Below are 14,356 nucleotides of genomic sequence, written 5' to 3'. Positions count from 1 at the left end.
TGCAGTCCATTGTCCACAGACTCTAAACCTCATGCTTCATCCGACTCGATCCAACCAGAACCAGAACGACCGAGACGAGCAAGGTGGACAAAAAAACATGAACAGAGTTCATTTAACAAACTGAATGAGTCAGAAGTCAATGACCTGAAAACACTCTCCTGCACTTATCCACTGCACTCTACTGCCTTTATCTACTGCACTCTACTGCACTCTACTGCCTTTATCTACTGCCTTTATCTACTGCACTCTACTGCCTTTATCTACTGCACTCTACTGCACTCTACTGCCTTTATCTACTGCCTTTATCTACTGCACTCTACTGCCTTTATCTACTGCACTCTACTGACTTTATGTACTGCGTTTGTCCACTCCTGCATCTCTTCACTGTCCTGATGGAGACGTCCCCACCTGGTCAAACCTCTGTGAAAAGAGACAAACCAACCTTTGAGCGTCTTCTTCAGGTGGGACAGGAGCCCCCCCAGTCTCTGCAGGTCAAAGTAGTCCACCTTGCCGTTGTAGAAGAGCTGTGGGGGGACATAGGCCTCTGGAGAGAGACGGCACAGAGACAGAGACGGCATCAGAGATGACTGATTATAATCAAAGAGCAGAGGACAAACAGCTTCACTGAGCTTTAGTTTCACTGATCACTGATCTTCATTCTGCTCCACCTGTGATGATGAAGATGATGAAGAAGAGTGTTAAAGAGCAGCTTCAATGAGCTCAGATGATCTAACGTGTGTGTTCATGGTGTCATTCGGTTCATTCGTTCATTATTTTCAGTATCTTAGCGACCTTTAGCTCTGCTGACACTGACTGGCTGCAGCTAACGGCTGCTTTTCTTCTTCAGGTCTTTACGTCTTTCTTCAGGTCTTTACGTCTTTCTTCAGGTCTTTACGTCTTCAAGTCTTTACGTCTTTCTTCAGGTCTTTACGTCTTCAGGTCTTTACGTATTCAGGTCTTTATGTCTTCAGGTCTTTATGTCTTTCTTCAGGTCTTTACGTCTTCAGGTCTTTACGTCTTTCTTCAGGTCTTTACGTCTTCAGGTCTTTACGTCTTTCTTCAGGTCTTTACGTCTTCAGGTCTTTATGTCTTTCTTCAGGTCTTTACGTCTTCAGGTCTTTATGTCTTTCTTCAGGTCTTTACGTATTCAGGTCTTTATGTCTTTCTTCAGGTCTTTACGTATTCAGGTCTTTATGTCTTTCTTCAGGTCTTTACGTCTTCAGGTCTTTACGTCTTTCTTCAGGTCTTTACGTCTTCAGGTCTTTACGTATTCAAGTCTTTATGTCTTTCTTCAGGTCTTTACGTCTTCAGGTCTTTACGTCTTTCTTCAGGTCTTTACGTCTTCAGGTCTTTACGTATTCAGGTCTTTATGTCTTCAGGTCTTTACGTCTTTCTTCAGGTCTTTATGTCTTTCTTCAGGTCTTTACGTCTTCAGGTCTTTATGTCTTTCTTCAGGTCTTTACGTCTTCAGGTCTTTATGTCTTTCTTCAGGTCTTTACGTATTCAGGTCTTTATGTCTTTCTTCAGGTCTTTACGTCTTCAGGTCTTTACGTCTTTCTTCAGGTCTTTACGTCTTCAGGTCTTTACGTATTCAGGTCTTTATGTCTTCAGGTCTTTATGTCTTTCTTCAGGTCTTTACGTCTTCAGGTCTTTACGTATTCAGGTCTTTATGTCTTCAGGTCTTTATGTCTTTCTTCAGGTCTTTACGTCTTCAGGTCTTTACGTCTTTCTTCAGGTCTTTACGTATTCAGGTCTTTATGTCTTTCTTCAGGTCTTTACGTCTTCAGGTCTTTACGTCTTCAGGTCTTTATGTCTTCAGGTCTTTACGTCTTTCTTCAGGTCTTTACGTCTTCAGGTCTTTACGTCTTTCTTCAGGTCTTTACGTCTTCAGGTCTTTACGTCTTTCTTCAGGTCTTTACGTCTTCAGGTCTTTACGTCTTTCTTCAGGTCTTTACGTCTTCAGGTCTTTACGTATTCAGGTCTTTATGTCTTCAGGTCTTTATGTCTTTCTTCAGGTCTTTACGTCTTCAGGTCTTTACGTATTCAGGTCTTTATGTCTTCAGGTCTTTATGTCTTTCTTCAGGTCTTTACGTCTTCAGGTCTTTACGTCTTTCTTCAGGTCTTTACGTATTCAGGTCTTTATGTCTTTCTTCAGGTCTTTACGTCTTCAGGTCTTTACGTCTTCAGGTCTTTATGTCTTCAGGTCTTTACGTCTTTCTTCAGGTCTTTACGTCTTCAGGTCTTTACGTCTTTCTTCAGGTCTTTACGTCTTCAGGTCTTTACGTCTTTCTTCAGGTCTTTACGTCTTCAGGTCTTTACGTCTTTCTTCAGGTCTTTACGTCTTCAGGTCTTTACATCTTAACGTCTTCAGGTCTTTACATCTTCAGGTCTTTACGTCTTCAGGTCTTTATGTCTTTACGTCTTCAGGTCTTTACGCCTTCATGTCTTTACGTCTTCAGGTCTTAATGTCTTTCATTAGGTCTTTATGTCTTCAGGTCTTTACGTCTTCAGGTCTTTACGTCTTCAGGTCTTTACGTATTCAGGTCTTTATGTCTTCAGGTCTTTATGTCTTTCTTCAGGTCTTTACGTCTTCAGGTCTTTACGTCTTTCTTCAGGTCTTTACGTATTCAGGTCTTTATGTCTTTCTTCAGGTCTTTACGTCTTCAGGTCTTTACGTCTTCAGGTCTTTATGTCTTTCTTCAGGTCTTTATGTCTTCAGGTCTTTACGTCTTTCTTCAGGTCTTTACATCTTCAGGTCTTTACGTCTTTCTTCAGGTCTTTACGTCTTCAGGTCTTTACGTCTTTCTTCAGGTCTTTACGTCTTCAGGTCTTTACATCTTAACGTCTTCAGGTCTTTACATCTTCAGGTCTTTACGTCTTCAGGTCTTTATGTCTTTCTTCAGGTCTTTACGCCTTCATGTCTTTACGTCTTCAGGTCTTTATGTCTTTCATTAGGTCTTTATGTCTTCAGGTATTTACGTCTTCAGGTCTTTAGGTCTTTCTTTAGGTCTTCAGGTCTTTAAGTCTTTTCGTCTTAAGGTCTTTATGTCTTTCTTTAGGTCTTTATATCTTCAGGTCTTTACGTCTTCAGGTCTTTAGGTCTTTAAGTCTTCAGGTCTTTCTTTAGGTCTTCAGGTCTTTAAGTCTTTTCGTCTTTTGTTCTTCAGGTCTTTCTTTAGGTCTTTTGTTCTTCAGGTCTTTCTTTAGGTCTTTATGTCTTCAGGTCTTTAGGTCTTTAAGTCTTTTGGTCTTCAGGTCTTTAGGTCTTTCTTTAGGTCTTCAGGTCTTCCTTTAGGTCTTCAGGTCTTCAGGTCTTTCTTTAGGTCTTCAGGTCTTTAAGTCTTATGTTCTTCAGGTCTTTCTTTAGGTCTTTATGTCTTCAGGTCTTTAGGTCTTTAAGTCTTTTGGTCTTCAGGTCTTTAGGTCTTTCTTTAGGTCTTCAGGTCTTTAGGTCTTTTGGTCTTCAGGTCTTTCTTTATGTCTTCAGGTCTTTAAGTCGTTTGGTCTTTAGGTCTTTATGTCTTCAGGTCTTTAGGTCTTTCATTAGGTCTTTATGTCTTCAGGTCTTTAGGTCTTTAAGTCTTTTGGTCTTCAGGTCTTTAGGTCTTTCTTTAAGTCTTCAGGTCTTTAAGTCTTTTGGTCTTCAGGTCTTTCTTTAGGTCTTCAGGTCTTTAGGTCTTTAGGTCTTTTGGTCTTCAGGTCTTTCTTTAGGTCTTCAGGTCTTTAAGTCATTTGGTCTTTAGGTCTTTATGTCTTCAGGTCTTTAAGTCGTTTGGTCTTTAGGTCTTTATGTCTTCAGGTCTTTCTTTAGGTCTTTATGTCTTCAGGTCTTTAGGTCTTTCTTTAGGTCTTTAAGTCCTTTGGTCTTTAGGTCTTTATGTCTTCAGGTCTTTTGGTCTTTAGGTCTTTAAGTCTTTAGGTCTTTCTTTAGGTCTTCAGGTCTTTAAGTCTTTTCGTCTTCAGGTCTTTATGTCTTTCTTTAGGTCTTTATGTCTTCAGGTCTTTACGTCTTCAGGTCTTCAGGTCTTCAGGTCTTTAGGTCTTTAGGTCTTTAAGTCATTAGGTCTTCAGGTCTTTCTTTAGGTCTTCAGGTCTTTAAGTCCTTTCGTCTTCAGGTCTTTATGTCTTTCTTTAGGTCTTTTGTTCTTCAGGTCTTTCTTTAGGTCTTTATGTCTTCAGGTCTTTTGGTCTTTAGGTCTTTAAGTCTTTTGGTCTTCAGGTCTTTAGGTCTTTCTTTAGGTCTTCAGGTCTTTCTTTAGGTCTTCAGGTCTTCAGGTCTTTAGGTCTTTTGGTCTTCAGGTCTTTCTTTAGGTCTTCAGGTCTTTAAGTCGTTTGGTCTTTAGGTCTTTATGTCTTCAGGTCTTTAAGTCGTTTGGTCTTTAGGTCTTTATGTCTTCAGGTCTTTAGGTCTTTCTTTAGGTCTTTATGTCTTCAGGCCTTCAGGTCTTTATGTCTTCAGGCCTTTAGGTCTTTATGTCTTCAGGTCCTCAGGTCTTTCTTTAGGTCTTCAGGTCTTTAGGTCTTCAGGTCTTTAAGTCCTTTGGTCTTTAGGTCTTTATGTCTTCAGGTCTTTAAGTCGTTTGGTCTTTAGGTCTTTATGTCTTCAGGTCTTTAGGTCTTTCTTTAGGTCTTTATGTCTTCAGGTCTTTAGGTCTTTCTTTAAGTCTTTAAGTCCTTTGGTCTTTAGGTCTTTATGTCTTCAGGTCTTTAGGTCTTTCTTTAAGTCTTTAAGTCCTTTGGTCTTTAGGTCTTTATGTCTTCAGGTCTTTATGTCTTCAGGTCTTTAGGTCTTTATGTCTTCAGGTCTTTAGGTCTTTCTTTAAGTCTTTAAGTCTTTAAGTCCTTTGGTCTTTAGGTCTTTATGTCTTCAGGTCTTTAGGTCTTTATGTCTTCAGGTCTTTAGGTCTTTCTTTAAGTCTTTAAGTCCTTTGGTCTTTAGGTCTTTATGTCTTCAGGTCTTTAGGTCTTTTGGTCTTTTGGCCTGAACTCTCCTTCACATTGCATCTAAAGCTTCTAAATGACTCCTCTTACTCCTCGTCTAGTTTATTTCGTCGTCCTCTCTGAAAAGGGAGGAGCAGTTCAAAGCGTCCCCTGAGCTGCCGCTCGTCAAACTGCTGTTAAGGACGTCCCTGTTGAACTGAGGCTCAGGCTGCTGATTGGACAGAGTGCTGTACCTTCACTGCTGACGCTGGCCGGGTTCTTGCGGTGGCCGTCGTCCCAGCTGGCCCTCACGGCCGTGATGAGGCGGTGGAGGAAGCACACCATGTACTCTGGAGGGCAGAGCGCTGTGGGGTGCTGAACACACAGTTCTGGTCAAAACATGTCTGTCCAACTGAGAGTCTACTTCTACCTGTCCTCATGTCCAGCACCAACCAATCACAGAGCGAGTTACCTGTCAGTCACATGACTTCACGGTCACAGGTTTGTTCAATAAAAGGTGAATGATTAATCAATGAAACCTTTCAGCAGAGCTGAAGGTGATCCACTTTCAGAAGACAGACAAACGTCCACAGCAGAAACTGCGTTCTGTCCTTTCATGTCTTCTGACCTCCGTCATGTTGTCACTGACAGACACTCCTCGGTGAGAGACTCAGACGATGAACACATGAACGTCAGCGTGACGTTAGCGAGCGCCTTTCTTCTTACCCCTCTGTTGCTGGCGTTTTCCTGGAGAAACTTCCTGAACTTGTTGAGGAAAATGTAGCGAGAGGCTTCGCCCTGCAGGAGACAGAGAGACAGAAGAGACATGAGACGGACCGCGGTCCTCCACACAGGCCCAAGGCCTCCACATAACGTGAGCTGGAGGAGATGCTGAGGGACAAAAGACCTCATCACCGCCTCGGTTTGACTCTGACGGCGGTCATTAAATGTCCAGTGAGACGCTCGATACCATCAAACTACAGTCAGTGACTGAACTCTGTCCACAGCGAAGACAGGGAGACACCTGAGCCGAAGCACGGACGCCTTTATTCGTACTTCAGCGTTTAATCACTGATGGCCAATCAGGGACAGGACCCGACGCTCTGCACTCACCTCGTCCTTTTCTCTGCTGATCACACAGGACACCAACAAGAGTCCATCACCGGACATCAAGAGAGACACTGTTTCTGAGGTCCTTCACTGAGGGGTGTCCTGTCTGGTGTACTGTCTCCTGTACTGCCTCCTGTACTGTCTGGTGTCCTGTCTGGTGGACTGCCTCCTCTACTGTCTGGTGTCCTGTCTGGTGGACTGCCTCCTGTACTGTCTGGTGGACTGTCTCCTGTACTGTCTGGTGGACTGCCTCCTGTACTGTCTGGTGTCCTGTCTGGTGGACTGCCTCCTCTACTGTCTGGTGTCCTGTCTGGTGGACTGCCTCCTGTACTGTCTGGTGGACTGTCTCCTGTACTGTCTGGTGGACTGTCTGGTGGACAGCCTCCTGCACTGTCTGGTGGACTGTTTGGTGGACTGTTTCCTGTACTGTCTGGTGGACTGCCTCCTGCACTGCCTCCTGTACTGTCTGGTGTCCTGTCTGGTGGACTGTCTCCTGTACTGTCTGGTGTCCTGTCTGGTGGACTGCCTCCTGTACTGTCTGGTGTCCTGTCTGGTGGACTGCCTCCTGTACTGTCTGGTGTCCTGTCTGGTGGACTGTATCCTGTACTGTCTGGTGGACTGTCGCCTGTACTGTCTGGTGGACTGTCTCCTGTACTGTCTGGTGGACTGTCTAGTGGACTGTCTCCTGTATTGTCTGGTGGACTGTCGCCTGTACTGTCTGGTGGACTGTCTCCAGTACTGTCTGGTGGACTGTCTGGTGGACTGTTTCCTGTACTGTCTGGTGGACTGCCTCCTGCACTGTCTGGTGGACTGTCTCCTGTACTGTCTGGTGGACTGTCTCCTGTACTGTCTGGTGGACTGCCTGGTGGACTGTCTCCTGTACTGTCTGGTGGACTGTCTTCTGTACTGTCTGGTGACTGTCTTCTGTACTGTCTTCTGTACTGTCTGGTGACTGTCTTCTGTACTGTCTGGTGGACTGTCTTCTGTACTGTCTGGTGACTGTCTTCTGTACTGTCTGGTGGACTGTCTTCTGTACTGTCTGGTGACTGTCTTCTGTACTGTCTGGTGGACTGTCTAGTGGACTGTCTAGTGGACTGTCTCCTGTACTGTCTGGTGGACTGTCTCCAGTACTGTCTGGTGGACTGTCTGGTGGACTGTTTCCTGTACTGTCTGGTGGACTGCCTCCTGCACTGTCTGGTGGACTGTCTCCTGTACTGTCTGGTGGACTGTCTCCTGTACTGTCTGGTGGACTGCCTGGTGGACTGTCTCCTGTACTGTCTGGTGGACTGTCTTCTGTACTGTCTGGTGACTGTCTTCTGTACTGTCTTCTGTACTGTCTGGTGACTGTCTTCTGTACTGTCTGGTGGACTGTCTTCTGTACTGTCTGGTGACTGTCTTCTGTACTGTCTTCTGTACTGTCTGGTGACTGTCTTCTGTACTGTCTGGTGGACTGTCTTCTGTACTGTCTGGTGACTGTCTTCTGTACTGTCTGGTGGACTGTCTTCTGTACTGTCTGGTGACTGTCTCCTGTACTGTCTGGTGGACTGTCTGGTGGACTGTCTCCTGTACTGTCTGGTGGACATACCGTACTCTTGTCTTTGTTGTTCAGCAGTAACTTCAGGATCTGGACCTGCAGCTCTTCCACCACTGAGAGGAAAACAGAGTTCAGCTCAGAATGTAAGTACAAATAGTACACTGGAAAGTACTCTGCTACAAGTCAAAGTACTGCACAGAACGCTTGAATCAAATCAAATCAAATCAAACTTTATTCATATAGCACTTTTCATACGTATTAAAATGCAACACAAAGTGCTTCACAGGATTTAAAAACAATATAAATCAAAATAAAGCTACAATAAAAACCCATCTCTCCCACCCTCCGTACGTACAAACACCCACCCTCAACTACATGCATACACACACACGCACGCACGCGCACACACACACACACACGCGCACGCACGCACGCACGCACACACGCACACGCACACACACACACACGCACACACTCTTACTGCAGAAGATAGCAGGGGTAACGAGACATGGCAGGGCACTAATGACTGAGGAAAAGGCCATCTTTGGGGTCGAATCAAGCACAAGTACATCAGAGTTACTGCAGTATGAAAAATAGAGTACACACATACACACACACACAGACACACACACATACACATATACACACACACACATACACATACACACACACCAGACACATAGACACACACACTCACACTCACACTCACACTCACACTCACACTCACACTCACACACAGGTCCCACCTTCGATCCTCTTCTTCAGCCTCTGGCAGCCTCTCTCGTAGGCTCGACGTCTCAGTCGCTCGTCTGCACTTTCATCTGCGGGCTCTCGCTCGTCCTTCCCCTGGAGACACAGAGACGTCAATAAGAAGACAGAGACAGACAGCATTTCTGTCCCTCAGCTGAAACTGAACATATGACAATTTGAATGAAAGCATGAACTCGGACACTGAAACTGCTCCTCCTCCTGAGGCTCCTCCTCCTGTAGCTCCTCCTCCTGTAGCTCCTCCTCCTGAGGCTCCTCCTCCTGTAGCCCCTCCTCCTGAGGCTCCTCCTCCTGTAGCCCCTCCTCCTGAGGCTCCTCCTCCTGTAGCTCCTCCTCCTGAGGCTCCTCCTCCTGAGGCCCCTCCTCCTGTAGCTCCTCCTCCTGTAGCCCCTCCTCCTGAGGCTCCTCCTCCTGAGGCTCCTCACACAGACAAACGCTGAGCGGACATGACAGCGGAGGAGCAGCAGCAGTTCCTCTTACCTCCTTGTCAAAGTGCGTGGGCCACCAGGTGGTCAGGATGAGCTCCTCCAGCCCCGCCTCCTTCACCCTCAGAGGAGTCTTGATGTAGAAAAAGACGACTGAGCGCAGAACGTCGAACGTGAGGTGGAGTTCAGGAGAACACGTGATAGGAGCTTCACCCGTGACTCAAACTGAACATGAGAGCGCTCAGAGACGCCAAGACAAGGATATAAGACGTTGTTGAGCAGGTACTTCCTGGACTTCTCGTGGTGCAGGATGGCGGTGGTCAGACGCAGGTAGTGGATCTGAAACACATCGTGATGTCAGAGCTCAGACAGGCTCACCTGCACTCAGGTGAGTTCGACAACATTCACATCCACATTTAGACTGGCGCGTCCGTCTCCGTCCACACACACAGACAGAACATCAACATGACAGGAAACGATCCTGTCCTCTGTCCTCACAGCGCCCCCTTCAGCACACCAAGAGCTTGACTCTGTGTGATTCTCAGCTCGTTAAATAACCAAGCAGCTCTGCTGTAGGAGGTCATGTGACCTGTTCGACGAACAGGACGTTATCGACCTGCTTCACACCGACAACTTCAATTCAAACGTCAGCTTTCAGACTCCTTCACACACAGAGAGACATGTCCTTCAGCTTGTCCCAGAGGACTTCACCCCAGAACATTCTGACAGACGGACGGAGAAGATCATTTGGACACAGACACGACATGAAGGTAAATTCAGAAATTCATGGAGGTGAATGTAAAGAGCTGGGACACACCTGGAAGCCCAGATCAGGGATGATGGGAGAGAAACGATACGCCCTCAGAAGAGACATCATCAGCTGCTTGAGACACTCGTTCACCTCATAGTCCTGCACACAGACACATGGACAAATGGACAGAGAGTGAGACAGAGAGAGAGAGAGAGGCTGACAGAAAGACAGTGTCCACTGTGTGTCTACTGTGTGTCTACTGTGTGTCTACTGTGTGTGTACTGTGTGTACTCTGTGTTTACTGTCTGTCTACTGTATGTACTGCGTGCAAACCGCGTGTACTCTGTGTGTACTGAGTGTGCACTTTGTGTACTGTGTGTGTACTCTTTGTACTCTGTGTTTACTGTGTGTCTACTGTGTGTACTGTGTGTGTACTGTGTACTCTGTGTGTACTGAGTGAACTCTGTGTGTACACTGTATGTACACTGTGTGTACTGTGTGTCTAATGTGTGCATACTGTGTGTGTACTCTGTGTACTGTGTGCATACTGTGTGTGTACTCTGTGTTTACTGTGTGTACTGAGTGAACTCTGTGTGTACACTGTGTGTACTGTGTGTCTAATGTGTGTGTACTCTGTGTACTGTGTGCATACTGTGGATGTACTGTGTGTACTGTGTGTGTACTGTGTGTACTCTGTGCACTGTGTGCATACTGTGTGTGTAATGTGTGTGTACTCTGTGTACTGTGTGTGTACTGTGCCTGTACTGTGTACTGTGTGTGTACTGTGTACTGTGTGTGTACTGTGTGTGTACTGTGCGTGTACTGTGTACTGTGTGTGTACTGTGTGTGTACTGTGTGTGTTGACCTCCATCAGCAGCCAGAACAGATCCAGCAGCTGTTGGATCAGCGGGTGTTCGTCTACTGAACCTCCTCCCTCCAGAATCCCCAACAGGAAGTTCATCAGCACGTCCTCCACCAGGTACACTTTACACTGCGGAGACACACACCACCGTCACTACAACATGTCTCACCATCAACACCATCAGCACCGTCAGCACCTCGTCAGTGTCTGTGTTTTTCTCAGTAAGCGCTGTTCTTCTTATCACCACCAGATGGTGCTAAAGTTTTGAAATGTGCTGTTAGCTGTTAGCCGTCATCCAGCCTGACCGCCATCGTCCACGCTCAGGACTCTCCTGGGTGACGGAGCATCATTATGTTCGTGTTACCAGATCTTTACAAGTTGTGACAAATCGGGGTTTCTCTGAATACTACATTACCCATGAGCCTCAGCTATAAACTGAGTGTTCAGTGTCGCCTTCAGACAGGATTTTAAGCTCTGTGATTGGATGTTTCCTCCCATATGTCTACCTGGGGTCGCAATTAAAACGTTCATGGACGTTTCAATCAGACATTTTCTCACACTGCTGTTCATCTTTTGTACTGATGGTGATGATGATGAGTCTCACGTCCATCAGACCACCTGAACGCCACCATAAACACATGAAGACAGCAGGTTCACCATGAGCGGCGCGAAGTGGTTGAAGATGTGAGCCAGCGTGACGAGGACCGTCGGTTCTCCATGAAGCCTCCAAAGACCACAGTCCTTCTCCACCAGCCTGTCCTCCTGCAGAGAGGACACAGAGACAACGTGTTCTCGTCAACAACAAACAGAGGAAGCGGAGTCGTCCACAGCTCAAGTCATCTCATTTGACTTTGTCCTCACATGAGACAAAGAGACAAACAAGCACAGGTTGAGAAACAGGAAGTGGAAACATGGAAGGGACTTCATCTGTCAAAGCTTCCAGGAAACAACAACTAAATTACAGCAGTGACTGGTTCCAGATCAGCTCATTAAGGATTCACACCAGTCAAACCACAAACGTCCCACTGGACGGGACGTCTGCTCAGGACACCTGTTCTCACCTGTCCGTCGATGGCGGTGGACAGCACATTCTTGATGTAGCCCAGCAGCTTGTGAGCTTTTATCAAGTCTGAAGTCGGGGGGTTCTGGAGGGGCAGGTAACCGTCCACGGGGTACGTGAGTCACACTCAGGTGAAGGACAAACACTATCCACATGGACAGGTTCCACAGAAAAGGACAGCAACAGTGACAAAATCAACAGTTTAAAGACGAACTCAAAAATTCTGATGACGATGGAAGCTGTGAGGTTTACGTCCAGTCTGCTCTTCTTCTCTCATTTCTACATTTAAGATTCACCTGCTCTTCAGACAGACAGATGAAAGGTGGTCTCACCTGACTGTAGACCAGGTGGTCTGACTGTAGACCAGGTGACCTGACTGTAGACCAGGTGGTCTGACTGTAGACCAGGTGACCTGACTGTAGACCAGGTGACCTGACTGTAGACCAGGTGGTCTGACTGTAGACCAGGTGGTCTGACTGTAGACCAGGTGACCTGACTGTAGACCAGGTGGGCTGACTGTAGACCAGGTGACCTGACTGTAGACCAGGTGGTCTGACTGTAGACCAGGTGACCTGACTGTAGACCAGGTGACCTGACTGTAGACCAGGTGGTCTGACTGTAGACCAGGTGGGCTGACTGTAGACCAGGTGGGCTGACTGTAGACCAGGTGACCTGACTGTAGACTCCGTGTGGACTGAAAAGGATATCTGAGCGGCCGGCTTCCGAAGTTGAAAGCCACCGACTCTTTGAAGGAGAGGCTGATGGCTGGAAAGTAAGCTACACCTGGTCCCATCTTAATGCTGGTGAAGGCTGTGCCCAGAGACTGACCGTTCCTGAGGACAGATGGACGGATGGACGGACACAGACAGACAGACAGACAGACAGACAGACAGACAGACAGACAGACAGACAGACAGACAGACAGACAGACACACACACACACACACACACACACACACACACACACACACACACACACACACACAGCTTCAGTGAATAGAACAACTGGCCTCAGTGCTGCTTAGACACAGCATAACATATTATTAAACATAGCATGTTCATCGGTGAGCTTCAGAGCTGCTGGACAGAGCCAGGCTAGCTGTTTCCATCTGTTTCCAGTCTTTATGCTATGCTAAGCTAAGCTAAGCAGCTGCTGGCTGTAGCTTTGTATTTAGCACAGAGACATGAGATTGGCTCAATCTGAACATGTGACCTCAGAGAGGAAGAGACGAGTCTCTTTGCTTACAGGCAGAAGGTGATGGTTCCCTCGTCCAGGTCTATCAGGCAGCTGACAATGTCTCCTGCAGCCCACGACTGAGGACAGACAAACTGCTGTCACATCATCCATCAGGGTGATCAATTCATCATCAATTCATCGTCAATTCATCACCAGTTCATCGTCAATTCATCATCCATTCATCATCGACTCCTAATCAATCTAGCTTCATCGTCTCACAGCTCCGTCCTGGACTTCTCGTCTCCGTCTCACCTTTCCATAATTGGTGGTCGTCACGTTCCACTTCCTCACTCTGTTTCCATCGTAAGCGTAAGAGTCAGGAGTGTCACCAACGCCTTCCTGAGGAGGACACACACACACACACACACACACACACACACACACGTTACATCTCCTGTACCACGTACTGTGTGTACTGTGAGAACTGTGTGTGTACTGTGTGTGTAGTGTGTGTACTGTGTATGCACTGTGTGTACTGTGTGTGTACTATGTACACTGTGTGTGTAGTGTGTGTGTGTGTACTGTGTGTACTGTGTGTGCACTGTGTGTGTAGTGTGTGTGTACTGTGTGTGCACTGTGGGTAGTGTGTGTGTACTGTGTGTGCACTGTGTACTGTGTGTACACTGTGTGCACTGTGTGTACTGTGTGTGCACTGTGTACTGTGTGTGCACTGTGTGTACACTGTGTGCACTGTGTGTGCACTGTGTACTGTGTGTGCACTGTGTGTACTGTGTGTGCACTGTGTGTACTGTGTGTACTGTGTGTGCACTGTGTGTACTGTGTGTGCACTGTGTGTACTGTGTGTGCACTGTGCACTGTGTGTACTGTGTGTGCACTGTGCACTGTGTGTACTGTGTGTGCACTGTGTACTGTGTGTGCACTGTGCACTGTGTGTACTGTGTGTGCACTGTGTACTGTGTGTGCACTGTGTACTGTGTGTGCACTGTGTGTACACTGTGTGCACTGTGTGTGCACTGTGTGTGCACTGTGTGTACTGTGTGTACTGTGTGTGCACTGTGCACTGTGTGTACTGTGTGTGCACTGTGTACTGTGTGTGCACTGTGTACTGTGTGTGCACTGTGTGTACACTGTGTGCACTGTGTGTGCACTGTGTACTGTGTGTGCACTGTGTGTACTGTGTGTGCACTGTGTACTGTGTGTGCACTGTGTGTACTGTGTGTGCACTGTGTGTACTGTGTGTACTGTGTGTGCACTGTGTGTACTGTGTGTGCACTGTGTGTACTGTGTGTACACTGTGTGTACTGTGTGTGCGTACCTCCTGGTTGAAGCGACAGTTCAGAGTACACCAGCCGATCTGCATCAGACCCTGAGAGGAGATCAGCACCTCGTAGGCCCACTTACCTGCAGAGACACAACAGGCAGAACATCAACAGCAGCCGTGCAGACACAACACACACTCAGCTGCAACACACTGATTTAACCCAAGCACGCAGAGCGCCTCACAAGATGGACTGAGAGCAGCACACCTGGACTGAGAGCAGCACACCTGGACTGAGAGCAGCACACCTGGACTGAGAGCAACACACCTGGACTGAGAGCAGCACACCTGGACTGAGAGCAGCACACCTGGACTAACATCAGCACAACTGGACTGAGAGCAATACATCTGGACTGAGAGCAGCACACCTGGACTGAGAGCAGCACACCTGGACTAACATCAGCACAACT

The 14,356-nt window shown here is 47.0% G+C and overlaps 1 protein-coding gene across 1 annotated transcript in view; it reads right to left on the bottom strand.

Annotated features, from left to right (window-relative positions):
• Positions 1-14,356, bottom strand: part of LOC139329507 (E3 ubiquitin-protein ligase RNF123) — a 79,770-nt gene that overhangs the window by 59,374 nt on the left and 6,040 nt on the right. The window contains exons 7-21 of the mRNA XM_070959869.1: positions 13,944-14,029; positions 12,920-13,006; positions 12,677-12,744; positions 12,138-12,263; positions 11,432-11,546; positions 11,028-11,132; positions 10,374-10,499; positions 9,575-9,667; positions 9,023-9,096; positions 8,813-8,930; positions 8,311-8,410; positions 7,616-7,677; positions 5,647-5,718; positions 5,175-5,295; positions 443-544 (exon numbers count right to left, since the gene is read on the bottom strand). Of these exons, the coding sequence (XP_070815970.1) occupies positions 443-544; positions 5,175-5,295; positions 5,647-5,718; positions 7,616-7,677; positions 8,311-8,410; positions 8,813-8,930; positions 9,023-9,096; positions 9,575-9,667; positions 10,374-10,499; positions 11,028-11,132; positions 11,432-11,546; positions 12,138-12,263; positions 12,677-12,744; positions 12,920-13,006; positions 13,944-14,029 (1,455 nt within the window). The remainder of the gene's footprint in view (positions 1-442; positions 545-5,174; positions 5,296-5,646; positions 5,719-7,615; positions 7,678-8,310; positions 8,411-8,812; positions 8,931-9,022; positions 9,097-9,574; positions 9,668-10,373; positions 10,500-11,027; positions 11,133-11,431; positions 11,547-12,137; positions 12,264-12,676; positions 12,745-12,919; positions 13,007-13,943; positions 14,030-14,356) is intronic.

The sequence above is a fragment of the Chaetodon trifascialis genome, chromosome 3 (genome assembly GCF_039877785.1).
Source record: "Chaetodon trifascialis isolate fChaTrf1 chromosome 3, fChaTrf1.hap1, whole genome shotgun sequence".
Lineage (NCBI taxonomy): Eukaryota > Metazoa > Chordata > Actinopteri > Chaetodontiformes > Chaetodontidae > Chaetodon > Chaetodon trifascialis.
Note: the sequence above shows the minus strand (reverse complement) of the source record. Positions and strands in the feature narration are given on the sequence as shown.